This window comes from Phoxinus phoxinus (genome assembly GCF_949152265.1).
Source record: "Phoxinus phoxinus genome assembly, chromosome: 13".
Lineage (NCBI taxonomy): Eukaryota > Metazoa > Chordata > Actinopteri > Cypriniformes > Leuciscidae > Phoxinus > Phoxinus phoxinus.
Window position 1 is genome coordinate 30,957,302 of NC_136888.1, and position 26,848 is coordinate 30,984,149.

Consider the following 26,848-nt stretch of genomic DNA (forward strand, 5'->3'; position numbering starts at 1 on the left):
AAATCATGCAATCATTCTGTTAAATATCCACACTCAAAACATTGTTCACTTAACCGTAAAAATGCTTTTCATAACATAATCCCAAATTCTTTAGTAACTCCAGCCAAAGCTATTTAAAATATAGATACCGTGCTTTATGCCAAGTATTACTATGTATTTTTATACTATGCCTACATGTATTTTTACAATATCAATTGCTTCTACTTTTTTTTAATATATTGTAATAGTCATGAGGCATCAGAAAACTCGCCTGTGGTTCTGACCAGCACCATTTTGTTTAGATGATTGCTCCAAGGCCCCATGAATTTGTTGTTCCAGATTGCGTTCCAACTCCTGCCAGTGCTGTTCCTCAAGAACCTGCTGCTTGTATCATTAAATGGAGATAAATAACAATACTAAACATCTGTTCTATTATTGTGGCAAAATTTGTGACATCTGGGTTGTATTCTAGTCTCTTCTCACCTTTTTGAGGGAGGTCTTCACTGTGAGCGGAAGCACCTGTTCATTTTTCTTCATACTGTTTTTTTCAGTCTTTCTCTTCTGTCTTTCCTGTTGTTTTTGCTCCAGAGTCTTCTGTAGGGCCAGCACTCTCTCATCTCTTTTGACAGCCTCCCGCAGTTCACTTCTCATCCTTTTCTCTTCTTGACTGAAAACAGAAATCCTTCAGCCCCTCTTCCACATATTTAACTCAACATAAATATTCATATGTATAATTACTGTGGGGTCCAAATGTCTGAGACCACTAGGGGAAATACATTAGCATTTTTCTAATTTAATGAATTCTTTTCATTTTTCATTATTATTTTTTCAGTATTTGCTCTCTCCCACCTTTTTGCTTTAATGACAGTAACACTCAAGCTGGCATGAACTATGAATGCTTGTGCAAAACCTGAAAGAGCAAAGGACCTAATACAGAGCCTTGTGGCACACCATAGTTTACAATTGTAAGAACGATTGCATAAACTTCTAAGACTAGTCTTAGTCATCACACTTTTTTTCTTTAAGACTGTTCTTAACTGTTTCAAGTCCGTTAAATAAAAAGTTAGATCGGGCTAATTTCATCCTGAAGAGTAAGACTGATTGCCCCTTTACTAACCACTAGTTGGTCATACTAGTACTTAAGACATGATGTCTTAACATAATGACTATGTTTATGCAACTTGCCCTGATTTCTGTTCCACTACCCAGACAAAGTCATAGTGATCTAAGAGGGAGGATTTGAAGCAGGCTAGTGCCTGTCCACAAATGCGAACCCAATTTTTAAGCCTGTCCAGAAGAATATGATGAGTGTTAATGGCAGCACTTCTAGTCAAGCCGTTTTAGTGGAGAAATATAACCACAGTCAGATAACATAAGTAGGTCATTTGTAAATCTGACAAGTGCTATGCATTTCAATGAAAGCAATCTGACCTTTTGTAAATGAGTTCACTAATCTCACACATTTACTGATTTAATTAGTGACCTAGAAATAGTGCAAAATCTTCAATGTTTATTATCATTCTCATCTGTCTTTTTTTTTTTCAGGTAAAAAAAGAAAGAAAAGAAAGCCTTTTTAATGTCTGAAATGCTCTTTTAGACCCAACTGTAGGTTGATGCAGGGACAGGTGTGTTACCTGCGAGAAGCAGCCTGTTCTGCCAGACTCCTGCGTAGACCGATATTGTCCAGCTGTTCTAGTAGTAGCTGCTCTTTGAGTTGTTTCTCCTGAAAGATCCGCTGTCTTCTGTCCTCCAGCTCACACTGTTCTGACTCTCTCAGGAGTGCCAAACGCTCCCGCAGCTCCGCCAGAGACATCTCGCACAGCAAATCATGACCTGCAGTCTGAGTAACGTAGCAAAACAATGGTTAGATCATAATGATGCATACATTACATTCCTTTTCATCCCCATAGGCAGCTATACAAAACTTATGACTGGTAGTGTATATCATGTTATTCTATTTTTGATTAAATGTAACAAGACAATGCACTAACCTCAGTGTCATCCACAAAGTTTTGTCTGATCAGAGAGACTGACTCAAAAGCCCGAATCTGACGGATGAGCTCCATCTTCCTGCTTAGCTCGGCCTGAGCTTCTTCCAGAGCCTGGCTGAGGAGTTCCCTGCTCTGCTCCGAGACTTCCTTAACTGCTCCGGAGAAAAGCGGTGTTTTATCGTCATTTCATGCCTTGCGAAAATATTATGCCATAAGTATATCATCCACGATCTTTGTACCTATCCGTTGTTTGATTTCTTGTAGCTTAGCTTTGGCGGCTTTGGAGTTCTTGTGACCATCTGCCACTTGTTGCACAAGCTCTCTCATTTCCTTTTCCTCCTTCAGACGTTTCTCTGCATACTTGCGCATGAGGTGTTCAGTCTGAACCAATCACACATTACATCATCATAAACATAATACAGACTGGGTCATGTATTGCTGAAAACACTGATGTTTGTTATGAGATCACCTCTTCTTTAGTCTGCTGAGCTTTATGGTGGTTACGCTCCAAGACGCGTTCTCGTGCAAGAACTGCCTCTTCATGGCTGATCCGTCCCTCCAGTCTTCGGCGCTCCAGTTCAGCAAGTTCCTCCTGTAGATCCTTCTCCTTCATCTCCTTCTGCCACTGCAGGTACGCAGATGGCTCGCTTGCACCCTGTGACAATCGCTCGAATCTGAACACACAAGGACTTTTCTTAGACCACAGTGGAAAATATCTCAATAACTCACAGCTTGAAGTGTTAGTTTACCCAAAAATCTCACATCTATCTCATGATTTTATAAGTCACCCTAAAAGAGCCAAAAATGCGGTCCACATGACTCAAGAACCAATGCTGTTTGCACCTATTGATGTTAGACTTGGTGCAATGTGTTTTCATGCACCATATTTAAATATATGCCAATGAGATTTGATAGATTTTCGATTTTCACTTTGTTCCTTGCTCAAAACTGTTGATAATCTCAGAGGACTTGGCATGGGTCAAACTATATTTATACTTATTATCCCATCAACCAGAACATTTATCTCCCATTCATATATACATAAAGTTTGGTCCAAATATTTGAGATCAGACATTACAAATATTTTCATTACAAGTTATATGAGCACCATAACAATAGGTGAAAATGTAAATGGGAAAAAAAGAATAGGCATTTTGTTTTAATTACAGCAGCACTCAAGCTAGCATGAACTATAAGTGTGCAAAATCATTAAAAAAGGTCAAAGGACCTAATACAGAGCCTTGCAGCACACCATTGTTCCCTTAACCAAGGGAAGTGGTAGTGATTTGAACCAGCAAAGAAGCCGTTTTGTACAAATGAGTCAATGCCACAAATCTACCTATTTGATAATTGACATAGAAATCGTGCAACATTTTAAATATTTCCCATCAATTTTATGTTATTTAGACAGTTTATGGTGCTTTTTATCATTTTTGAATATCTCCTGTGTTACATGGGCGAAAACAAGTTTTGGAAATATGTGAGTAAATGATGATTTTGGAGAATTATTCCTTTAATATGCTGTGGCAAGCAGGACGAGGTCGAGGGACGTGAGAGAACGGCGGGAGACCCGTGGCGTGATTAATGATGAACGACACCTGTGAGGTGCACCGGTTTCGTATCTCTCACGTCCTTCGACCTCGTCCTGCTCGCCACATATGCTATTAGTTGCTTTTCAATACTTTGGAATAATGGTTAATAAGTACTCCAAATAAATTGAATTGGACAGAGAAAAATAACTAAATCTGATGAGGAGTTATGTAACGTTACCTTTGTAACTCTTCTTCCAGTTGACGATTATATAAAGCTCCCTCTCGCAGTATGGCTGTTGTGTTCAGTCTGACAGGTAAGCTGTTTGTCTGTGCCATTGTAAATAAATAAACATTTACTATTTAACTGCACAAAGATACTCAGTAGTGGAAAATAAGTTCAAAAGCACATGTGTCAATGTGTTTTATCTAATCAAAATTACCTTTTGGGTGGCAGGGCTGCCAGAAGTATAAAGCTGGTCAAATTTGAGTTCTGCATCATTGCTTTGAAGAATCTGGGATATTACGTTCTATTCATCAGAAAAAAATAAAATAATGAATAGCTTTCGAATTCTGTGATGATGTTAAAGAAAAAAAAAGTTGATGAATTCAATTGTGCTGTAAGACACTAACTTGAGTTTTCTCAGACTTCTGTGGGTTTGCACAGCTGAACTGCTGAGAGTTTGCTTCATTCAGGACTTTCTAATGGAGTAAATGAGGTACACCATGAGGTAAGGTCTGAACACAAAGTAAATAATGATAAACAAAATTAAAAGCAGCTTCCCAGTATGTCTCTGTTTGGGCTTACTAAAGCTTTTTGTCGGTTCTTCTGCCTCATCTCATCCAGAATCTCTGGTTCCTTTGGAGATCTGTGAGTTGTGACTGGTACCTGGGGGAGGAAATCCCACAATCAGCATTATTTTACAATCTAAAGTGAACAATGTCTGTATGTCATAACGCAGTAGTTCCCAGCCTTTTTTACTCAAAGCCCCCCCCCCCCCCCCCCCATTTAGGCTAAAATATTTGTAATTATGACAAAGTTGCAAATCTTTTTGTGATTGAAGAAGTTTCAGAAACTGTATGTTTTTCGATGAAAACAATAGCATTTTTGTTATTAGTTATTGATTTAATAGTTATTGATAGTTTGTGTTTTTTTTTTTTAGCATTTTAATTTAGATTAGAGTTAGACTATTTATAGGTTATTTTAATATATTAATAATCATCTTTTTAATTTAAATACTCAAAGTCATCCTGCGACCCCCTTGGACATTTTCTGAAGCCCCCTAGTTGGCCCTGGTCATATTGGATTGGAAGTGTCATTGCTGAAAATAAAAAGACACCATATGTCTCTGAAGGTTTGTAGCATTAAAAAGTCTCCCAAATTTGTTTAAATATATATATATTTGAGCCTTTTATCAAATAACCAATGCAATAATAAAATGATGATTGAATGAAAGTTGATATATTTTTATAATATATTTAAAAAATGACTGATTCATAATAAAACACATACTGCATTATTTCAAGGATTTATTCCGATACTTGCCGGCTTGGACTTGTCTTGCTGGGGAATGACTTCAGGAGCAGGGAGCGGTCGAGCTTTGGGCCGGGTCAGATCAAATTCCCTGGGTTCTGTGTTTTTCCTGGGAGACTTTTTTGGCAGATTTCCTCTGTCCATTTTTCTGGCAAGCTGATCCAGCAGCACCTCGATCTCACTGCACCATCTAAGAAGAAGAATAAAGACATCTGCACAATGCTTGCTAGCAACCATCAATAAATAACAGAACTAAACGTGCAAACGCTGTCTTGTTCAGAGCAGGATATATTAGTTACATGTTCTGTGCCACACCTCTTCAACCCTCCAGCGATGGTGGATAGAGTTCATACTCATTAAAAAATTAATGATTCCTAACAACATCCACCTAATTATTATAATTCAGTTAATGACTTACAAACACTTTTCACAATTCAGTAATGCGATACATATTTATTTTGTGATTTAATTTTCAAAGCGTTTACTAAATGCAACACCATCGGCTAACAGTATCAAGTGTGCATATGCATCATAATGTGAAATAATGTGATGTCCTGTTATTATTATAATCATTTTACCTCAGCAGTGGGGTGATCCAGTTCTTATCTACGACGGCAGCATCATAGATGTGACTCCATTCCCTCTGGATATGTGTTGTGAGGTTGCTGACGTTAAAGAAAAAACTCAGGAACTGAGGGACCGGACGGGGCACCATGACAGAGACGGAAAGCAAATGATGAGGAAATATATAATACAATGTTGAAATACTTTAGTTATGATTCAGTTCCACTGAAATACAAATGTTAAATAGCTCCAAATCTTATTCTTAAATCTCCTTATGTATGTGCAAAGCTTACTTTGTGCATTTTTGAGATGTCTAGAGACTTGATAATTCTACTGAAATGCTCCAGGCCAAGATCATCGAGATGGAACATGGCAAGATAACAGACAACTGATAAAACCAAACAAGACCAAAGAAAATCTGTTACCTTTTTGAATGTCTGACAAAGTAACTCTGTTAATATAGTATACTATATGTACATAACCGTAATATAGCAAGATTAACAGTAGTTTGAGCTTGGAAATTACAGTAGGCTATATTTGTCATATAAGTTACATCAACAAAATACATACCATTGAACAGGTTTCGGTCCACTCTGAATAGAATTTGTCCATGGTGCTTGTAAAAGATGTTGACCACAACATCCAAAAGCTTTTTGCGCATGATACATCCATACAAAGTATCAATAATAAACTTTTGGTCAGCAGAGGAATGATTCTAAAAGACATAAGACATGAAAATATGATGGCTTGTCTCTAATGAAAATGCTAATTATGTTAAACATATAACGTTAGGTATGGAGGAAAAATAGACATATTTAATGTAACGTTACCTTAAGATCCTTGGCAGCATCCTGTGTAAAACTGTCAATGCATTGTGTGTCTTCTTGAAACTCGTCCAGGAGCCTTGTTACTTCGTTGACAAGTTCCCTGTAGTTCTTCATCCTCGCTGGATTTCTCAGCCAAACTAAATATACTTTCGGACCAATAGACAGCAGTTCGATAATGCGGATAATTTTTCACTTAGCTTATCTGATTCAGATTATTGGAGCATCTTAATAAAATTGATCAGTATAGAACAACAATTCTATATTGAACCATATGAATAGCTTTACATGTATGATATAATATCCTATGGAAAAACATCTACCTGGCAACGACAGTGTTTTGTTGTTGCCTGGAAACAGCGAGGCGGTCCGACTTTTCCTGAGAGGACGTCATTCTCCAGCGCTATTCCCTTTGTTCTCTTTTGTCCAAAAAAACAAAACATTTAGTGAAACATATAATATTGATCAAAATAATGTTAAGAGCATTTTGGTACCTTAAAGAGATTTACAAAAAAAAGAAAAGTTAAATAAAATGTGTGCAAAATAAATAGAATGGTGACAATATTTTTTTTCCTTTATTTGCTTATTTATGTAAACTAAACGAAAGAGTGATAAAACAACTGTACTAAATCATTTAGGAATAAAAAAGCGGATTGTTTGGCAACCCGAGTGTAATCAGTCAAGCAGCGCGAGCGCAACTTCCGTAGTCAGACTGAGCTCGAGCTCAAAAGCTTAGTCATGAGCAGCCTGTGTGTTTGGGGACAAAGACAACCGCTCGACTGGTGGAAATAAGGGCAGAGTCCGTGCCCGCGATTAATTAATAGTGGATTTACACTGTCCGTGTCTGTTTTTTGGCTTCTACTTGACACTGTCATCACGGCATTGTTGAAGAGCAGGCGCTAGCTTAGCTCGCTAGCTGTGTGTTTGTGTTCGGGTTTAAAGGTCCGGTTCGGGTTTGGTACGGAGCTGCCGCTAAACTGGCGAGGTGACCAATGATGAATCGGTTCCGAAAGTGGCTTTATAAGCCAAAGGTAAGCTTGCCATCAGTTCAATTAATAAATAACGTTACTCATCAAATAGCTTTGTTATTAGGTGAATGTGTTTTAAATCCTAGCGAGTCTACTTGGGCAGTATTTGGGGCATCATATGATGTTGGCAGCCTACCTAGACAGCATTTTGGGGCGTCGTATAATGCAAGCTGTCTACATAAATATCTTGTTAGCATCACATGATATGAGCTGCCTACCTAGACAGCTTTTTTGGGATATCATATGCCAATATTTCTAGGTATGATTTTCTGGTCGTTTTGAATCACAGCCCTTTATTATTCATTCAGATGACTTTGTCCATTCATAATGAAGGGACAAAGTAATCATGTTCTCAGCTGTTTTATTAGCATTTGCTTTAAAATATAATATGTATATTGAGTAAAAAAAATAAAAAATACCATTAGTAATTTTATTTACTGCTACAACTTATTTCAGTTAGTTGACAAAGCAACATTTCTCATTTTAGTTATTTTTTCATCTAATATTTTAATTTGATGCAAACTTTATTTCAATTAATGTAAATGTTTTGTAGTTGACAGCGAGCAATGACCTGGAAAACATATATTAATACGATTAGATTGGATGAGATAGATTTCTGTACATTGACAAAGCAACATTTCTCCTTTTAGTTTGCATTTCATCTCATATTTTTATTTCATTTTATTTAAACTTTTTCAACTCATGTAAATGTTTTTAGCTGACAGCAATAACCCTGAAAACATATATCAATACGATTAGATTGGATGAGATATATTTCTGTACATAGTCTGCTTTCAGCCTGTGTGGTTTGTTTGTTCCGATTTGTATTTCCACAGCTTCTAATGATATTTGAACGGCTCATCTTAAAAACTTCCTAGTCTACTGACATCCGCTTCAAACATTTCAATGCTCATGCTAACTTCCATTAACTCTACAGTGAGTAAATCCACTTCACCAGCTAATAACTCTTCGACAGAGATGCTATGTAATTTTACAGAGCTACCGCAAAAACAAAAGTTCAAAGTCAAAAATCTAAAGATTGCTGCACGCTTGTTTCTCTGGAGCATAAGGTCTATAAGTCTATAGGTCGTTGCCTTTGCTGAGGTTTAATGGCCCCAAACTTTGTTGCTGTCACCAATTTGTATTTTACTCATCAAAAACCACAGCTCACAATGGCTTTAGCTGTGAAACACTCTTGCAATCCACACCTTGGCAACTAATCCAATTGTGGATTGCTGCAGTTTGGTTGTCAACCGGTTTTTAACCAGTTTCTATGAGAGATTAGGGTCACTTTTTTTTTAGTCTAATGCATTTTTGGGAACGTGTGTCTTACAAACCGTACTAATCTTACTACCGGATGTTAGAGCAGGAAAGTGTTTTGTTGGAGTTAAACCTGGGGTACCCCTTAAGATGTACAAACACTCATTGTCAACGAAGTATTGACCCATGGGTGCAGTTCTGCCTCTGACTGTGACTCACTTGGAGACATTCTTCACAAACATGCCTGTTGTTGTCGTCATAGGGAGTGAGCTACGGTATCAGACGCTCTAAAATTAATGGATTAAGTGTGCAGAATCAGTAAAAAAAAAAAAGATTGTTGTTCAAATATTCAAGATGTTTGGATGATGCTTAGAAAAGTAGTGCATTACATGATGCAGTTCCTTATTTTGTTTAGTGTTACCGTAATTTTTTAACTACTGTACAGACATTTTATCTCTTTGAAGTCTGTTGAAATGCACAACCAAAATTGTCACACAAAGTTAAACAATATTGATTCCTTATATATTTGTATAGGCCTTCCTCATCTTTTAGTTCCCTATGCAACGCTTAGTTATTCTGTGGTGATTTGGGAGTCTCTAGTGGTTTGATTGCACCTGCGTGGGCATCATAGGGCGGCTGACCGGTTCAAATCAGCTTATACTCAGCTCTGGTTCATGTTCCAGTCACGTGCCACATCCCAGGCAAATTCATGTGCAGATTACAAACAGCCACAGTCCAGGAAACATAGATGTCCTCCCAATTGGGAAACACTCCATATCACAACTTGCAGATAACACTCAACTTTAGGTAGGCTACATTTTTTACATGTTAAGGAATCGAACAAAACTTGTTTCATAAATCATCCCGGACAGCTTGCGATATGGTTATGAATGATAAAGTATGCAGCTTGGAGAATTGTGGGTTTTTACAACACAAAATATTATAATAAAAAATAAAAAAAGCAAAGACTAGCAGCATTGAAATAGAGAGCTATATTTAAGGACCAGAACACCATATCAACTCTTGACTAGCAACACTAAATTAATTATATTTTTTTATTTTTAAATGTTTTATTTTTTCATTAAGTGCGCTGCTTGTCTTGGCCAGGACCCTCTTGTAAAAGAGCTTTTAAATCTCAAGAGTTTTATTTTCTGGTTACATATTGCTAAATATGAACTATAGCCTATGTATAAATGCGTTTAATCAATTTGACAGCACTAATATGTATATATATATATATACATGAAAATAGCCCTTTTGATAAGAAAGACAACGACATATTGTCATCATATTTGGTTTTTGATAGGAGTGTGTGTGTATATATATATATATATATATATGTGTGTGTGTGTGTGTGTGTGTGTATATATATATATATATATATATATATATATATATACACACACACACACATACACACGTATATGTATATATATATATATATATATATATATATATATACATATACATATATCAAATGTATATAAAAAAATAATATTCTATTAAAATAGCCCTTTTGATAAGAAAAACAATGACACATTGTCGTCATATTCTGTTTTTGATAGGAGTTTGTATATATGTGTGTATGTGTATGTATATATATATATAAAATCTATAAATGTATATAGAAAAAAAATTGTTCCATTAAAATAGCCATTTTGATAAGAAAAACAATGACATATTGTCGTCATATTCTGTTTTTGATAGGAGTGTGTATATATGCGTGTATGTGTATGTGTATATATATATATATATATATATATATATAATCAAATCTATAAATGTATATATATAAAAAATCGTTCCATTAAAATAGCCCTTTTGATAAGAAAAACAATGACATATTGTCGTCATATTCTGTTGTTGATAGGAGTGTGTGTGTGTGTATATATATTCCATCAAATTTGTTTCAAGTTCCAATTCTTTGTGAGACACCAAGATCTTTGAAATACATCTATTCACTGTCCAGTCTATGATGCAAGAGAATGTTTTCTGTTGAGTGCCCAATGGAGCAGAAGGGGTCCAAAGGTCTAAGTCCTCATCAGTGCTCTTTAATCCAGCGCTGACATCTATCATTACATTACATGCTCTTCTGGTGTGTGGGAAATGGCTGTTGTTGCAAGATACGCGTCTTTAAAAAAGTGAATGTTTTTACACTCAGTGCCAGAAACACGCCATACTGCAGGAATCTGATACTTGCTTACTTTAGCACCAGTTTGTTTGATCATCTGGTACTTGATTAGATCATTCAGACCATCTGTTTACATTTGCTTTCTTTTTTTCATACAGAGGTCAGATCCGCAGCTGCTGGCCCAGTTCTACTATGCAGATGAAGAGCTGAACCTGGTGGCCACTGAGCTGGACAGTCTGGACGGCAGAAAGGACCCTCAGAGGTGTACCCTGCTGGTCAACCAGTTCCGCTCCTGCCAGGTGAATCACTTAATGGCCTCACAGTACAGAGCTTCGTAGTATTGTTTGGACAGTTTTATCAAGTGTTTGTTTTCCATTCCATCCAGTCTTTTTCCTCACTTTTCTTGCAATGATAAGTCGCGAGGAAGCTAAGAATGTGTTTGAAATGAGTCTCTTACGGCGGTGATCCACTTGTCCGTGCGACACTTCTGTCGCGCTGCACTCCACTATATTCCTATGGGTGACGTCAAGCGACTTTGACGCGCTTGCAAAGCATTCCGGGAAGGCGGCGCTTCATTTGAAAAAATGCCGCGCGTCAAAAAGCTGGCCGATGCCCATCTTTATGCAAATGAATTCCGTTGAACGCGAGGCGTCTATCCAATAGAAGCACGCACATGGAGACGGAGGGAAGTCTCTCGCGGGTCCTTTGTTTTTGACTGGCCGCTGGCTGAAAACCACGCCCATAGCGGTAAACTAGAAGAACGCCCATCAACGTTCACATGTGGGGAGGCGTTGCGACACCACACGACATTCGTGTCGGACAAGTGGATCAGTACCGTTATGCTCACCAAGGCTGCATTTATTTGATCAAAAAAATACAGTAAAAAATAAACACAGTAATATTATGAAAAATTAATACAATTAAAAATGTTCTATTTAAAAATGTTGAAAAGCTGAATTTTCATTATTACTTACACGTTACTTGTGTTACATGATCCTTCAGAAATCATTCAAATATGCTGATTTGAACATTTCTTATCAATATTAATATTAATACTTAATATATTTGTGGAAACTGACATTTATTTCAGGATTCTTTGACGAATAGGAAATGGAAGTCGTCACTTTTAATCAATTTAATGCATCCTTGCTGAAGAAAATGATTAATTCCTTTAGTTTATTTTTCAAAATCTTACTGACCCCAAACTTTTGAATTGTGGTGGATAGTGGAATTAATTAATTTTCCAATAAATACACAAAATGCCTGGAAACAGTTTGCAGGATTTCCACAGTCATAGAAAACCCAGTATTATCAGGGAATTTTAAAATCATTATTTCCTGGTAAAGTATGGAAATTGAAAACCAATCATGGGATTTTTTATAGTGAATATATCATCTTTTTTTCTTTTTCTTTTTTTTTCTCAGTTTGTGAGTGCAGTCTCTAATGATTTTCTTAAAAATCCTTATCCGGTAATCCCATGAGCGGAATCGTCTTGGAAAAGTGGAAACATTGAAATTATAATCTCCCTTAAACCCTTTAAGTGAATGTTCTAACCCTGCATGTTGTGTATCTTCTCAATAAATGTGTAGGACAATGTGTTAAACATCATAAATCAAATTATGGATGAATGCATACCTGAAGACCGAGCCAACAGAGACTTCTGTGTGAAGTTCCCAGAAGAGATCCGCCATGACAACCTTGCCGGGCAGCTGTGGTTTGGGGCAGAGGTAGTGCACACTAACTGCTTTCCTTCAGAACAAGATCTTCCCTAGAGATCTTTCTTGTTAACTTTCAAAAGCACATGAATATAAAGAACTTCAGAACATCAGTGTATCATAGCTGTCACTTGTGGCCATGAATCAGGGCGGCGTAACCCATTAGAAGCAGAGACTTTATTATCACTCCTCTCTCTAGTGCCTGGCTGCAGGATCGATCATCATGAATCGTGAAATCGAGAGCATGGCCATGAGACCTCTGGCTAAAGACCTCACCCGTAGCCTGGAGGAAGTACGCAACATCACCCGAGACCAAGCGCTACGAGATCTCAACAACTACACCGACCGCATGAAGGAAGCGTTACGTCAGTTTGACGGCCTCTTCGCCGAGTTTGAGCTCAGGTACCTTAAAATATGTACAGCTGTTTTGATTTTTGCATCCACTTATGATGATATATTTATGAGGATGACTAGACTGCATTTATGCTTTTGGACAGTTCATAAATCATTACGAGGTACTAATGTTATCATACACAAGCAGGTTAGCTTTGCAAACATGTCACTTCAGCAGACAATTAAAAGTATTATTACAAAACGTGAAAGTAATGTCATCTTATCATGGATCTGTCGGTTTCTTGTTGTAGCTACGTGTCAGCCATGGTGCCTGTGAAGTCCCCTAAAGAGTATTACATCCAGCAGGAGGTGATTGTGCTCTTCTGTGAGACCGTTGAGAGGTGAATATTCAGGTCTTGGAACTACCTCGCAATATAATACTCATCATGATGCATTGCATTTTCCGTTTAAAAGAAAGGAGAAGAATCGTGATTACTATCATGTGAATAAAGTGACACTTATTTAAAGCTGCAGTCCGGCACTTTTTTGGGTTTAAAAATATCAAAAAATAAATTTTTGAAAAAAAACGTAACCAGACAGTGTTCAAAACGATCTGCTTGCCTTACCTCGATTCAAAACGGTAAGCTTGTAATAATGATTTTAATTCTAGTGGTACTGGTGGATTTCCGCGGGAATTTCGAGCATGTCTTTGCGTCATTACGTCACTTCTGTACACATAGAGAAGGAGTCCCCGGCTAGTCGGCTATATAGCGTGTGTGGATGATGGTGGAGTTTTAGCTTAGCATTTGGTATGGCGGATCCCGAAAGTTTAAAGCGACAATCACCAGTGACAACTGGAGATTCACCAGTTGTAAAACCCAAAGACTTCGGACTTCAGAAAAAATATATTTTTCACGTTTTGACGTGATATAAGCAATCGTTAGATTTAATCAGCATGCTATAGCCTACTGCAATGCTTCCCCCCACCCCCCGAATTTGGTCAGAACAAAAGTGAATGTTACTTACTTGTTCAGATGACATTTACCGATGAAAATTCTAATGTTGACACTTTCAAAAGGTATACTCTGACATTGCTGATGACAGTACAGTATCCACAGCGACGCGGCAGCGACAGGTTCTCCTCAATACATTGTGTTCATCCGCGCTGTTTCATGCCGATTTACTACCCACGCACAGTTAATACTTCCGCGAATAACTGCAATTGCAGATTTCGAACAGAGATGGCGACAAAGAGGAAAAACGACGGACTGCAGCTTTAAAGTGACACATTAATTAAATGTGTATATTAGTATTAATAGTAAATATATTCATATATACAGTATTAATGTTTTCCAATCTCAAGGGCCCTGAAGCTTGATTATCTTACACAAGACATGATTGACGACTACGAACCAGCTCTTATGTTTACAATTCCTAGACTTGCTATTGTCTGGTAAGTGATATGTCATTGTAATTATCTGTTTTCTTCATGTCAACCACCTCCAAATCCCTCTTTAAGTATTTATTTGAACTCCCACTGTATGGGTCATCCTCTTTTCTTTCATATATACGTTTACTCACCTGGTAATGGTATCATGTGTCATGTTATCTCTTATTAGTGGCCTTGTTATCTACTCTGAAGGGCCTCTTAACCTCGACCGCAAACCAGAGGACATGTCTGAACTCTTCCGGCCCTTCCGTACTTTGCTGAGAAAAATAAGGTATAGTTTGTGTTCACAATAGTTAGTCACGGATGCCTCTGATTTGGTCATATGATGCAGATATAGCTTGTTTTTCAGGTTTTTCAATGCTTTTATGGTAAGGCTTTATAAATTTGCATTCAACCTGCTTTGGTTTTGCTGGATTGCTTTTTTGTTTGGCATTTTTCTTCAGTTAGGTTTTATTTTTGTTAGTTTTATTTGTTTCTATTTGATTAGTTGATATTTGTACTACGTTAAACCGAGGTCCTGACTCTCTGTGGTCATTAAAAATCCCAGGATGTCCTTCGAAAAAGAGTAGGGGTGTAACCCCGGCATCCTGGCCAAAATTTGCCCCATGGCCTCTGTCCATCATGGCCTCCTAATCATCCCCATATACTGATTGGCTTTATCACGGTCTCCTCTCCACCAGTAAGCTGGTGTGTGGTGGGCGTTCTGGCGCAATATGGCTGCCGTTGCATCATCCAAGTGGATGCTGCGCATTTGTGGTGGTTGAGGAGATTCCCCCCCTTCTATGTAAAGCGCTTTGAGGTCTCAGAAAAAGCGCTATATAAATGTAACAAATTATTTAAATTGATTGCAAACTGCTCTGAAACCACCAGCCTGTTGAACGAGCAAGAAAGAAGCGCCACGTTTTTTGACTTTGAACATGCATCGCTTACATTTGTGTAATGAAATCACATCTTTTTGAAGTTTAATCACATTAGGCCGTATCTAACAATGTAATGTAATGATTTTTTTTTCTTTCCTAAATGTAAGACTTCTTAAGATGATCATTAAGATGTTGTATTGTACAATTTAAGGCTTTTTATGATCTTACATTTCATGAAACTGTTTTTTTTTTTTTTTGCTTTAAGAACCTACGGGGGCTTTTTTATTTGCACACATCTAAATGCATTTTACAATTGCAATTGCACACATCCACATCTATTTTTGTTCACAAAAGCGAGTGAAACGCTTTCGAGCCCTGGAATGGCTTTGAATATGCTTACTCATGTGGAAAACGATTGAATCTCACTCACAGAAAATAAACTAATTGCCTTGCCTACAGTCTTTATGGTAGTTGGGTGGAACTGGCATTCATTGCTGAATCACAGCAGCACTGAGATTTTAAAATTTAAACCATATTAACTTTTTATGTAGCAACTGAAGAACATGGCTGGTTTCTGAATCCTATAATTGTTCTTCTCATCAGGGATCTGCTGCAGACTCTAACAGAAGAAGAGCTCATCACGCTGGAGCGTAGCCTCTGCATCTCCCAGGATGGAGATTTCCCTGCAGGTTCCAGCGTGCCATCGACCAATGATCCAGCCGCTTCCACCGGTCCTGAGAGCCATCTAGATACACTGGAAAAGGACGACAGAGTTGAGGAGGTGGTGGATCTCACACTTTGTGTAGCCCAGGAAGAAGATTCTGTATGGAAGGAGGATGAGGAGAAGATTGGGCAGCCCGAGACCTCCAGCGAGAGTGAGGAAGAGGAGGCCACAGATGTAGACTTGGCTTGCTCCATGCAGTATGATGAAGAAGAGATAGAGCAACTTAATATGATGGTGCATCAAGTGGGGGATGAAATGTCTACGCTTCTTTCCCCTCCTAGTCAGAATCAGTCCCCAGCCCGCCAGCCTCGACCCTATAGAGGAAGTAGCCTCGACGGTTCCAGTGCCACCTCCAGCCAGCATGCATCTCCGCGGAGAGTCCCGGGTTCCTACCATGATGACGATAGAGTTTTCTTTATGGACGACCTGGAGTCTGGTATAACTAGCGAACTGTGTCGCGGACAACTTCCCCTTCCTACCATATGCCTGAGATCCCCTGACCACAGTAGACCCACCCCGTTGACCGACTCATCATGTAATGGTTGGTTGACAATCTGCCAATCAAGCAACACCACCAATCTGGAATGTCAGCGCAAACTGAGCCAATCGGATGAGTCCTTGGGGAACTCCGACAGGTCGCCCATGGTGAATGGCTGGGAAGGGTTACAGGAGGAAGATAGTGTACAGACTGCGGAGGAAATCGCCAATCGTACCGGTGGAATGAAGCTTTCCGCCACTGTTATTTTTAACCCTCATTCCCCAAGCTTGACCGACTTGGCCGTTGTCTTGCCTCATTCAGCCGATGCTTCTGAACCCGGTGAGGGTGGGGCTTTAGTTGCCACTCAGTGCCTGCTTAATTCCTGTGTGTGCTGTGCTGGCGGATGCGTCGACAACCACGAGGATGCCATGGATCCTGCTGGCCGGGGCATGGCGCTGGGATTTGAGAAGCACAAGCTCACCATCACAAGCTCTGTCATTAAGTCGGCAGTAGCTGCTGCCAGCCCAGGGAAGGGAAATGGACATTTACCGCTCACCCTGCCCCCTTCACAGGGCCATCTCACCCCTTCTGTACCGCACTGTTCCTTGCAGAACCTAGCGAGAGATGAGGAGGGCAGTCAGGACTGTACCCACTATTCCTGCTGTGAGAAATGCACCTCAGGGGTTCTTCTTGCTCAGGATAGAGGCTCGGGACAAGGGGAGGGAGGACCTAGTTGCACCCATCAGGACACAGGATGCCGGACCCAGACTAACACTACAGTAAACGGGAAATTGGAAGGTTTTGGAAAACAGTCCAAAGAAGATAACAGAAAGATATCTAGGTTTGTTTATGTGTGTCGAGTATGCATTAAGGTTTTTTTGATTTGCCTATTTTGAAAAAGGTTTGTTTGTCACCTTGTTTCGTATATTAGTTGATTTCATTATGAAAGTTGCCATTCTTTTCAGTTCTCATATTTCATTTTCATCTCCCCCACATTTTTCAAAATGGTCCGCAGCAGTTCTCTGGAGTCCCCCCTCAGTTCTGTCCCCAGCAGTGACATTGATGGGGTTTCTGTCACTACATGCAGTTTGTCAAGTTCATACACACCCAGGTAAACTTTTATCTGATGGGCAATGGTGGAATATGTCAGCACTGTTGCTATAGAGTGCTTCAGGGATGATGGATTTTAATAGGCCAACCTTGGAAGTTAGCAATAATCTTCACATCTGAACACAGGGTTTGTGAATCTTAATCTCTGAAGTATAAATGTAATCGCTAGAAGTAAAAAAGCAAGGTTGCAAGACTTCAACTTCACCACCACTAAGCTTCTAACAACTCAAAAATATATCTACAGGTGAAACTCGAAAATTTGTAATATTGTGCAAAACTTCATTTATTTCAGTAATTCAACTTAAAAGGTGAAACTAATATATTATATAGACTCATTACATGCAAAGTGAGAGATTTCAAGCCTTTATTTGTTGTAATTTTGATGATTATATTTTACAGCTTATGAAAACCCCAAATTCAAAATTAGAATATTGTGAAAAGGTTTTCATAATTTGTAAGCCATAATCATCTAAATTATAACAAATAAAGGCTTGAAATATCTCACTTTGCATGTAATGAGTCTATATAATATATTAGTTTCACCTTTTAAGTTGAATTCCTGAAATAAATGACCTTTTGCACGTTATTCAAATTTTTTGAGTTTCACCTGTATGTTATTATTTAAAATCTACAAGTTGGGAAGTTCATAAAAGTTCATGTTCAAAGAGCTCAAGGCTGTAAAAGCGGACTAGTTAGTAGAGGAATTTTCCTGTTTGGTATGATGACGTTTAATGTCCACGACAATCTCTCTAGCCACTTGTGAGCAACTACCTTTTTCAAGACGTAATTATTAAATGTATAAAAATGATATGTATAAACTATCTTGGGATTGTGTTTTGTAGGGAAGGAGGCTTGTTTCAACAGTGGCATTTAACCAAAAACCCATTTAAAAAAACAAAACAATTGACTTGGGATGATGGAACAGAAGTGCAAAAATACCAACTTAAGTCTGGGTTTTAGGACTCATTCCTGAAGCACTCTGTAGTTTTACTTTTTGTAGTGGTACTAGCTAAGGAAAATAAGTGTCATTTTGGTTTTGTCAAACAGGTTTTTAAACACTCCACGCTTTCGTCATTTGTACTCCCTCCCAAAAGCCAATGGTTAAGTCAATGGTGCTGGCTGAGATGTTCAAACACACACAGTAAAGTTTTAATAGCTCATATCAATGGCATTTACACTAGGCATGCTAGCAATGCCAAGGTGCTGGGTTCATTTCTCAGGAAATGCTAGATGTAATGAATGCAGTGTAAGTTGCTCTGGAGACATTGGGGACTCTAGCAGTGTGTTCTTTTGACTATTTCTGTCAGCCATCCAACCACCCTTTGTAATGACATGACAATGCTTTAGTTTGATCAACCTCTCAGAATATATTGTTGCATATAGCAATGCCCTGGCTACCACCCTAGCAATCACTTAACACCTTGACAAGCACCTTTTAATTTTTTTTTTTTTTTTAGAAATATTTATTTGAATGCCTATGTGAAAATTAAGTCCTAAACCTTTCTATGATTCCAGTAAGGTAATACACAAAACCCACAGTGTTCCCTCAGCCATAGGGTCACACTTTCTGGATTAACCTGATTATGTGAATTTCTCCCTTGAGGAAGGCCAGCAATCTCGACCCAGTTTCGACCCATTAGTCACACTTCATTGACTTTTTTTATTATTTTGAATCACTGTTATAAATTATTTTTTTAGAAGAGTTTTTTTTAAATTATTATTATGATGATGATTATCCATTTTACAACTAATATTCTTCTCTTTCAGCCCTGTCAGTAGCCTGACAACCAGCTCGGACATGTCTGAGGATCTGGATCACCAGGAGATTCAAGTGGCTTTGCAAGCTGCCAAACTTGCTGCTCACAACAAAATTCGCTCACGTTTCCATAGCAGTAGTGACCTCATCCATCGTCTTTTTGTCTGCATATCAGGTGGGTTACCTAATAACATTGAATTAACATGCATTCGTTAGCCTGTGAAGCGTTTTGTGACGTGAACTGGTAAAGACATGTTTGAATGGTAAAGAATATTTGATTTCTTGTTTTCCAATATCTGAAGGTGTGGCCGATCAGTTGCAAACTAATTATGCAAGTGACCTGCGGAGCATCTTAAAGACTCTATTTGAGGTCATGGCTACAAAAGCTGACCAAGGGGACAATGAGAATCCCAAGAAAGGTGAGTGAGGCACGCTTCTTAAAGATATCGGAAACCATAACAGCATGTTTTCATCACTCGATGCCCGACATCATTAGTTTAATATGCTGTTTGATATGCACCTCAGGTCCGTGTCTGGGCAGTGCTGTTCTGGAAGATTGTGCTCTCTGTCAAGAGACCATCTCTTCATCAGAGCTCGCTGCCAAAGCCCGAGAGGGACAGTTTGAAGGTTAGTGCAGTACAACACCTATATGCTCACAATATAAAGATCTTTTTTTTTTTTTATGTTCACGATTCAAAACTTTGCATGCATCTGAAATTGCATACTTTCTGAGTAGGTGCTTCTTTTGAACTGCTGAAGTACTTACTTTGTGACTGTTAAAAGTATGTTCTGTTGTTAATATGAATATGTGATGTTTCAATGCAATGTGGACGTACTACATCCACCATGTTGGCACTGCCATGTGTCCTAATACGAGAGTTGCGTCACTCACCCACCATTTACAAATCCTCTCCCGTGTACTTTTTGGGATAGTAAAGAATCTTTTGTATGCACATTTCAGATTATCGGAGGAAGTAGTAGGTCATCTGGGAGCTTTCTGCCTAATGTTTTATGAAGCTGGTGATTTTTTTTATTTTTTTTTGGCCTACTTGATTTTTGTAGGGAAGTTGGCATATTTGTGATTCAGCCCCAGTGAGCTGCCATCTAGACCATCGGTTCCCAACAGGGGGGGTCGCGGCCCACAAGGGGGCCTCAGCGAGCTCTGTGGGGGGTCGCGTCATATTTTGAAAAGTTTTGAGCATTAAATAAGTCCTTAACTTTTTTCTGTTCAAAATGTATATAATGAGCGAGTTCATCATGAATTCATTTTCCAATTCGTGATTTTGTCTTATCCTGAACCACTATGGTATTCCTATAATAAGTGTTTACATTGGGACTATTTTACACTGGTTCGGATCGCTGCCGCTGCGGAGTAGCCCAGTGCCTGCGTGACTCGTCATAGACGTACACAGAGAGAAGTAGTTCCGGCTACTATGTTCTTCCGAAAGATGCAAGATTCTATTCATAAACACAAGTTTATTATCGATCGCTATAGCGATCAAATAACATGCAAGTATTGAGGTCCCAGACAGCAGTCATTTAGTAATAGCCTATTTTTTTATTTTTTTTTAACCTGCACCAATGTGAATATTTTTGTTATTGCATTTCAAATAGGGCCAATTTATAGACTACTCCTAGGCTTACGTTTTTAAATTTCAAAGGGCCTACTGATGTTTTTGTTATTGTGTTTTCAATATTATAGACTATTATTTGTGCATAAACATATCTGGCTATAGTAATACCGTTTGTTTGAAAACAACATATTTTGTCATCCTTGCTGCAAGCTTACAAGAGCGATAATATCAGTAAATGTGAAGGGGGGTCCTAAAATATTTTCTTGGGAAAAAAGGGGGTCTCAGACAAAAAAAGGTTGGGAACCACTGATCTAGACAACATTTTAAACCATCATAGGCTTGCCCCATATACAAAGCTTTTTATCAGATATGCTATTTGGCCAATGTATGTGGACTTCAGGTTAACATGTTTGACTATTCCAGTAATTTCCGTGAAGACAAATCCTAATGTTGGACGACCACACAATGACAATCTAGAGAATTGTGGGCTTTTAAACAAGAGCATCATCGAAATCAGGCTCTGAGGCCCTGTTTACACCTGGTCTTCAGATGCGTTTTGGTCGATTAGATCGCAAGTAGATGAGGGAGGCACATACCCGTTTACACTTGGTGTCTCTTTTTGTCCACTTTCGACCACTTCTGTTCTGATTTCTTTGAGGGGAGGGTTGTTCGAAGTTGAATGTGTTTTTCGACTACCTCTAGAAGTGGTTAAAATCGGACAAGCTCAAATGAGTTTAGACCCCGTTTACACCCGCATTTAGCATCGTCCACTTGTGATCCGATCGACCAAAATGCATCTTAATACCAGGTGAACAGGGCCTGATATTGAAGGTGAGACTGTTATTGTAGTATCATTGAGATACTAATATAATTTTAATTTGACTTAAATTTAGTAAATTTGTTGAGTTTAGTAATTAGTACGTTTCTTTGTTTTTTTTATTTAAGTTTTAGCTATTTTTGTACATCAAGTTAAACTAAATGAAAAGAAGAAATGTTTTTATTTTATGCCGCTAAACAGCCACTGATTACAACACCTGCAGACCTTTATCAGTTTTTGCAACCCTTTCTCTGTTCTTCTTTCAACATCAGACCCTCCTGAATGGGTGCCAGATGAGGCCTGCAATTCCTGCATTACCTGTGAAGCGCCATTTACAGTCATCAGAAGAAAACATCACTGCAGGAGCTGTGGAAAGGTACAGCAGTCCAATCTTCAAACCCTTGCCAGAATAGAGTGCAATAGACTGCTCAAAATGTAAAATAAAAAATCTCCATAGAGATACCAATTTGAACTTATAAACTTACACATTTTTTTCCTAAACTCCCAAACTACTTTATATAAATACATTTATTTTTTTAAGTGAGCATTACATTTTACCAAAGGTAATCTAAATGTATAAATTGGCAAAATAAGCAAGCATAATCAATTTAAAAATCTGTAGTAATTTATCAACTTTTTCTTTTTCTTCTTCCTCAAATCAATGTCTGTAATGTTGTGATTCATTTAATTTCATATGTACTATTGTAGTGTACACCCAAAGCACTTTACAGTTATGCTGGGGTCTCTCCTCAACCACCATCAGTGTGCAGCATCAGTGATGTTCTCACTGTCAGAAAGCCGATAAACAAACTGAGAAAGTATTTACAGTTGATTGATTGTACTATATACCAAGTATAATGCTGTATGAACTGTAAATATGGTCTGAAAAAATCTACAGAGGTTGGGAATTTTGAAATTGAAATGTTTAGGATCCCTGATAGTTGTAATCTCCAAACTTAAACACGCACAAGACGTGTCCACACTGAACAAGCCACTAGATATGTTGACCGGTACATGCAGAGCAAAAAACTCTACATATGCAGATCAACATTTGCTTAAACTGTGTGAGCAGTTTAATAACTATCAGGTTATTAAGCTCATCTATGTAAGATTGTGAATTTAAACACACACTCACTCTTCCTCTCAATAATTTCACCTGATTCAAACTCTAATAAGATGATTTATATTTATTGCAGATCTTCTGTTCCCGCTGCTCTTCACACTCAGCCCCGTTGCCTAGATACGGTCAGATGAAGCCAGTGAGAGTTTGCACTCACTGCTACATGTTCCACGTAACGCCTTTCTACAGCGACAGGACTGGTATCTGACCACACCGTACACTCTGACACGCACGCACACACACACACACACACGCACAGACATAAGCACACTACAAGAAGTTTTACTGAGGTTTGATACTTCAGCAAGAACAGACATGCACATCATCATCCCAAAAAATTACAATTGTAAATATGAACACTAAATGCAATCACTTCACAGCGAAAGAAAAAGCCTTGACCAGGGAACAATGCGAGATGGACTCAAATGGACGGTTGCGAAGGACTCAAGCACATAAAGGAAGTACCCCATTGCTATGGGAGCCAAAGTATTTATTTAGGGCTTTGCTTTTGAATAATGAGCTTAATTACAAATTTGCTTTAATCAAGCATGGAACAAACAGGCTATTCTGTGAAACAGAAGTGCACCCGAACAACACTCACAAGGATTTTGTCTGGCAGTAATTGTGGCTTTATTAGCGCCGGAGGTTCTGTGGGCTCAGTTTCTAGAATGAATGTAAACTGTGAGCACATTATAAATATGAGAATAACAAACTGTGACTTATGAAGACAATAATACTAACACTAACTGCACCATCAGTGACACCTTTTGTGGAACAATATAGCACAGATGTTCAAGCCCCCCTCCCCCCACCCCCCTTTTTCTTTTCTTTTTAGAAAATAATGCTGCTTTCTGTAAAACAGAAGTGATATTTGGGGATTTAGTTGAATGGCCAAAAAAAAAAAAAAAAGTGTATATATGCTTGAAAGTTTGAGATGGATTTAATGCATCTTCCAAACGAGAAGATTCTCTCATATTCCTCATACAAATGAATGTGCAACATTTTGGATGTTCTTTTTTCTTTCTTTCTGTAACTGTAAAGTTATTGCCTTTTTACAGCAGTTTAGGAGCCTTCTGGTTTTCCCTCTGGTACAAAAGAACACTACACCCCCCTACCTCATCCCTGTTGACCCCTCTCACACGGTCCTATCCCGGTACAGTATGCCTACGCTACCCAGTCAGTCAACATGACTGTTTTCTACACCAACAGGCAAATGCCTTTCTTTGTCTTTGCACATTTTTTTAGGAACATATTTATATAAATAGTGACCAACCACTACTTTTTGTTTGCAATTGTAGAAAGTTAATCATATTTAAATCTTGTGAAACCTGTCAAGAATATGACGTCTGGGTTATATTTTACTGCAAAACAAAAAACATAAAATTGAACTAATGTCACTAGAAGAAAATTAAGCAGATTAGTAAGGGCCATAAATATTTCTGCATTAATATTAGTATAATTTAGCACCCCCTGCCAATTCCCATTATTGTAATGTGTAAAATAAATATTCATACATTATTTAAAATTGTGACGTATTCACAATAATTGCGCTGAATTAAATTTATTCTAATTTTAATTTTGAAAAATCTCATTTTTAATCCGTCTAAAATATGCTTTTTTTTTCTTTGTGCAAAATAGTTCCTTTACTTTCCAATTGAAATTGGGGTGAAATATGACCTTGAAATATGACCTCCTTTTGACATTCAACAATGAAAGAAATGCGTTAAGATGCTGTGTTGGTTTAAGATCTCAATATGATCAGGAAAAAAAAAGCTTTAGTTTTCCTCACTGCTTTTGAAACCTCAATATTGACTGCAAAACATCTGCTTTTATAACTTTATCAAACCGAGGGTTATTTTCTTATAAACGGGCAATATCTGTAACTGCTCAGTTTACGCAGGAGCCGTGTAAAACTGCACCAGGTGTTGCAGTCGAGCTGCTCTGATATTGAGCATGTCTGTTGTGCTGCAAAACGGTTTTGACCTAAACATGTTCTCTGAAACTGCGTGATATGACAAACACTACTGGCTAACATATTGTGCACTTTGTATGGCAAATAGAAGAGCATTTGAAGTCGGCTACAGCTTGCAATCAATGACATGTTTGATTTATTTTGTGTAATGATCTCAAGTCACGGTTATCTTAAACATACACCTGATGCTCAGTAGATACTGTTTTCCAACACTAATTAATGTGATTGACACTAATATGAATTACGTAATTGATCGTGTCATATGTTTATTTTGCCACTTTAATCAGTTCACATTCCTTTTTGCCAAAATTGTAATTGTAAGTCCCAAGCAGCCACACACACAAGGTGTCTAGTACGGTTAAGGTTTAATATGTTTGCATGCATTTGAGTTGAGTATGACCAGCTCTAGCAATATTGTAAGCTTACATCACACTTGAGGCAGATTGATTCTGCTGGTTAATACTTTACCTCATTTTGCCTCATTACCTTTGATTCAAAGGTTTAGTATATTGATAAATGGCATTTACGTTTCCCGTCTGGTCATCTGGAATGGCAGGGTATATTTTGTCCAGACTTTGCAATTCCTCATTTTCTTAACAATAAGGTCATTTGATTATTTCCACAATTACCACTAGTGGAGTTGGTTGGTATAAGATTTAAAAGTACATCTTGATTGTTTTGCCTTTATATTGCTGTGGAAGCTTGTTTCCCCCACAGAATAAACCATTTAAAAGATAATTGAGACACTTTATCTCAATTCATTTTGTCTTTTTTCGCAATTCAGACTTTATAACTCACAATTGCAAATTTATATTATGTGATTCTGAGCAAAAAAAGTCAGAGATAAAAATTCACTTTTTTTTTTTTTTTTAAACAAGTTTCCATATATTACTCTTATAGTCCACTGAATAGATTGCTATGGAAGCTTGTTTCCACCATGGACTAAAACAATTTAAAAGATAATTGTGACTTTTTCTTGCAAATTTGGACTTTCTGGCAATTGTGTCTTTGTAAAGTCAGGATTTCAGAGAGAAAAAGTCGCAATTACCTTTTTTTTTTTTTTTCATTGGCAATTTGGCAGAAAGAAGCTTCCATAGATTGTAGTTCCGTCCGTATTGGGATAGCCCGCTTCTCCTGACACTGGAATCAATTTGCAGTTGCACACTAAGCTTTAGGATCACTTCTGGGTAAATGCGATATAGTCTTGAACACACAGATTTCATCTTTATTGAGTGGTACGATCAAGTTGACATTTGAGTGGAACAATTGTCATTTTTCCCGTTGCTTCCTGTTTTGATATCATGACTTTTCCTCAGGAATGTCTTGATTGTACATCGGCATGATTCTGAAGGATTGATTTTTACAGCTGCTTTTGGAATATTTTTATGATTTGAAATGAGATTGTGAATCAGCCAAAGGTTGAATACTTCCCGTCTGCAGACTCGACTTCCAGCCTGTCGTGTGATAAGCTCACTTTCTGATTTGTGCCCTCTTCTGATTCTCATTCTATGTTTTTTGCTTTGTTGTTTTTTGTATTGAGAATAAGATAAAATTATAAAAATATGAAATTAAAATTATACAGATGTTTTATTTTACAGAGAACAAAAATAATGAAATTATATATGTACAAAATTACTTTTTTCTGTATAAAGAGAATCACAATGTGAGAATTTGCTCTATTTATTCAAAGCTTGTTCTTATTTTGTAATGGCAGGTTCAGTCTAATAAGATGTAAAGAAGAACTTTTCAAAGTCTACTAAGTATTTATGTCATGCAATGAAAGTAATAAATTAAGTTTTCTTTACATAACTGGAGATCTCTGCTATTTTTCGTGTGTGTGTGTGTGTATCTGTCTGCCACTTTTATTCAATTTATTCATTATAAATTTCAAATAAATGCTGTTCTTCTGAACTTTCTATGCACTAAAGAAAAAAAGCAGCACAACTGTTTATGACGAACAATGATTTCTGAAACATCATAAAGTAATGCTACTTATAATGCTTTGTCATTTGTCACCAAAGTAATGCTTTGCCATCAGCAATAAATTACGTTTAACATGTATATTAAAATAGAAAGCAGTTATTTAAAATGGTGGCCTA

General features: G+C 37.7%; 2 protein-coding genes across 4 annotated transcripts; one reads left to right on the forward strand and one right to left on the reverse strand.

Annotated features, from left to right (window-relative positions):
* Window positions 1-182: 182 nt before the first annotated feature.
* cfap99 (cilia and flagella associated protein 99) lies at window positions 183-6,859 on the reverse strand. Of its 2 annotated transcripts, XM_079633374.1 has the most exons (16): window positions 6,745-6,859; window positions 6,428-6,570; window positions 6,168-6,312; window positions 5,891-5,985; window positions 5,612-5,724; window positions 5,046-5,223; window positions 4,308-4,388; window positions 4,133-4,201; window positions 3,943-4,029; window positions 3,741-3,829; window positions 2,440-2,644; window positions 2,210-2,351; window positions 1,971-2,122; window positions 1,614-1,819; window positions 463-646; window positions 183-363 (listed from the first exon to the last, which is right to left on the reverse strand). In XM_079633374.1, exons 2-16 carry the CDS (start codon window positions 6,536-6,538, stop codon window positions 238-240), a joined length of 1,983 nt encoding a protein of 660 aa, XP_079489500.1. In that variant the 5' UTR covers window positions 6,539-6,570; window positions 6,745-6,859; the 3' UTR covers window positions 183-237. The 2 variants fall into 2 exon arrangements, with proteins under 2 accessions (XP_079489500.1, XP_079489501.1); XM_079633375.1 differs by lacking the exon at window positions 6,745-6,859 and having other exon boundaries at window positions 183-360; window positions 6,428-6,737.
* A 229-nt stretch (window positions 6,860-7,088) lies between these two features.
* On the forward strand, window positions 7,089-23,855 carry zfyve28 (zinc finger, FYVE domain containing 28). Of its 2 annotated transcripts, none has more exons than XM_079633994.1 (14): window positions 7,089-7,452; window positions 10,999-11,139; window positions 12,430-12,567; window positions 12,755-12,957; window positions 13,200-13,289; window positions 14,252-14,341; window positions 14,508-14,609; window positions 15,802-17,241; window positions 17,416-17,511; window positions 19,278-19,441; window positions 19,569-19,685; window positions 19,792-19,893; window positions 21,930-22,033; window positions 22,854-23,855. In XM_079633994.1, the coding sequence occupies exons 1-14, from the start codon at window positions 7,414-7,416 to the stop codon at window positions 22,983-22,985; spliced, it is 2,958 nt and encodes a 985-aa protein (XP_079490120.1). In that variant the 5' UTR covers window positions 7,089-7,413; the 3' UTR covers window positions 22,986-23,855. The 2 variants fall into 2 exon arrangements, with proteins under 2 accessions (XP_079490120.1, XP_079490121.1); XM_079633995.1 differs by having other exon boundaries at window positions 17,419-17,511.
* Window positions 23,856-26,848: the final 2,993 nt, after the last annotated feature.

What these genes read in the sequence shown, in the direction of transcription:
- cfap99 (XM_079633374.1), bottom strand. Translation starts at nt 6,538, where the DNA reads ATGAAGAACTACAGGGAACTTGTCAACGAAGTAACAAGGCTCCTGGAC. An exon ending in ATGCTGCCAAGGATCTTAAG is followed by an intron (nt 6,313 to 6,427) that starts GTAACGTTACAT and finishes TATGTCTTTTAG; the next exon opens with AATCATTCCTCTGCTGACCA. An exon ending in GAACAGGCTGCTTCTCGCAG is followed by an intron (nt 647 to 1,613) that starts GTAACACACCTG and finishes TTCTGTTTTCAG; the next exon opens with TCAAGAAGAGAAAAGGATGA.
- zfyve28 (XM_079633994.1), top strand. Translation starts at nt 7,414, where the DNA reads ATGATGAATCGGTTCCGAAAGTGGCTTTATAAGCCAAAG. An exon ending in ACCAGTTCCGCTCCTGCCAG is followed by an intron (nt 11,140 to 12,429) that starts GTGAATCACTTA and finishes ATAAATGTGTAG; the next exon opens with GACAATGTGTTAAACATCAT. An exon ending in AGCTGTGGTTTGGGGCAGAG is followed by an intron (nt 12,568 to 12,754) that starts GTAGTGCACACT and finishes TCCTCTCTCTAG; the next exon opens with TGCCTGGCTGCAGGATCGAT.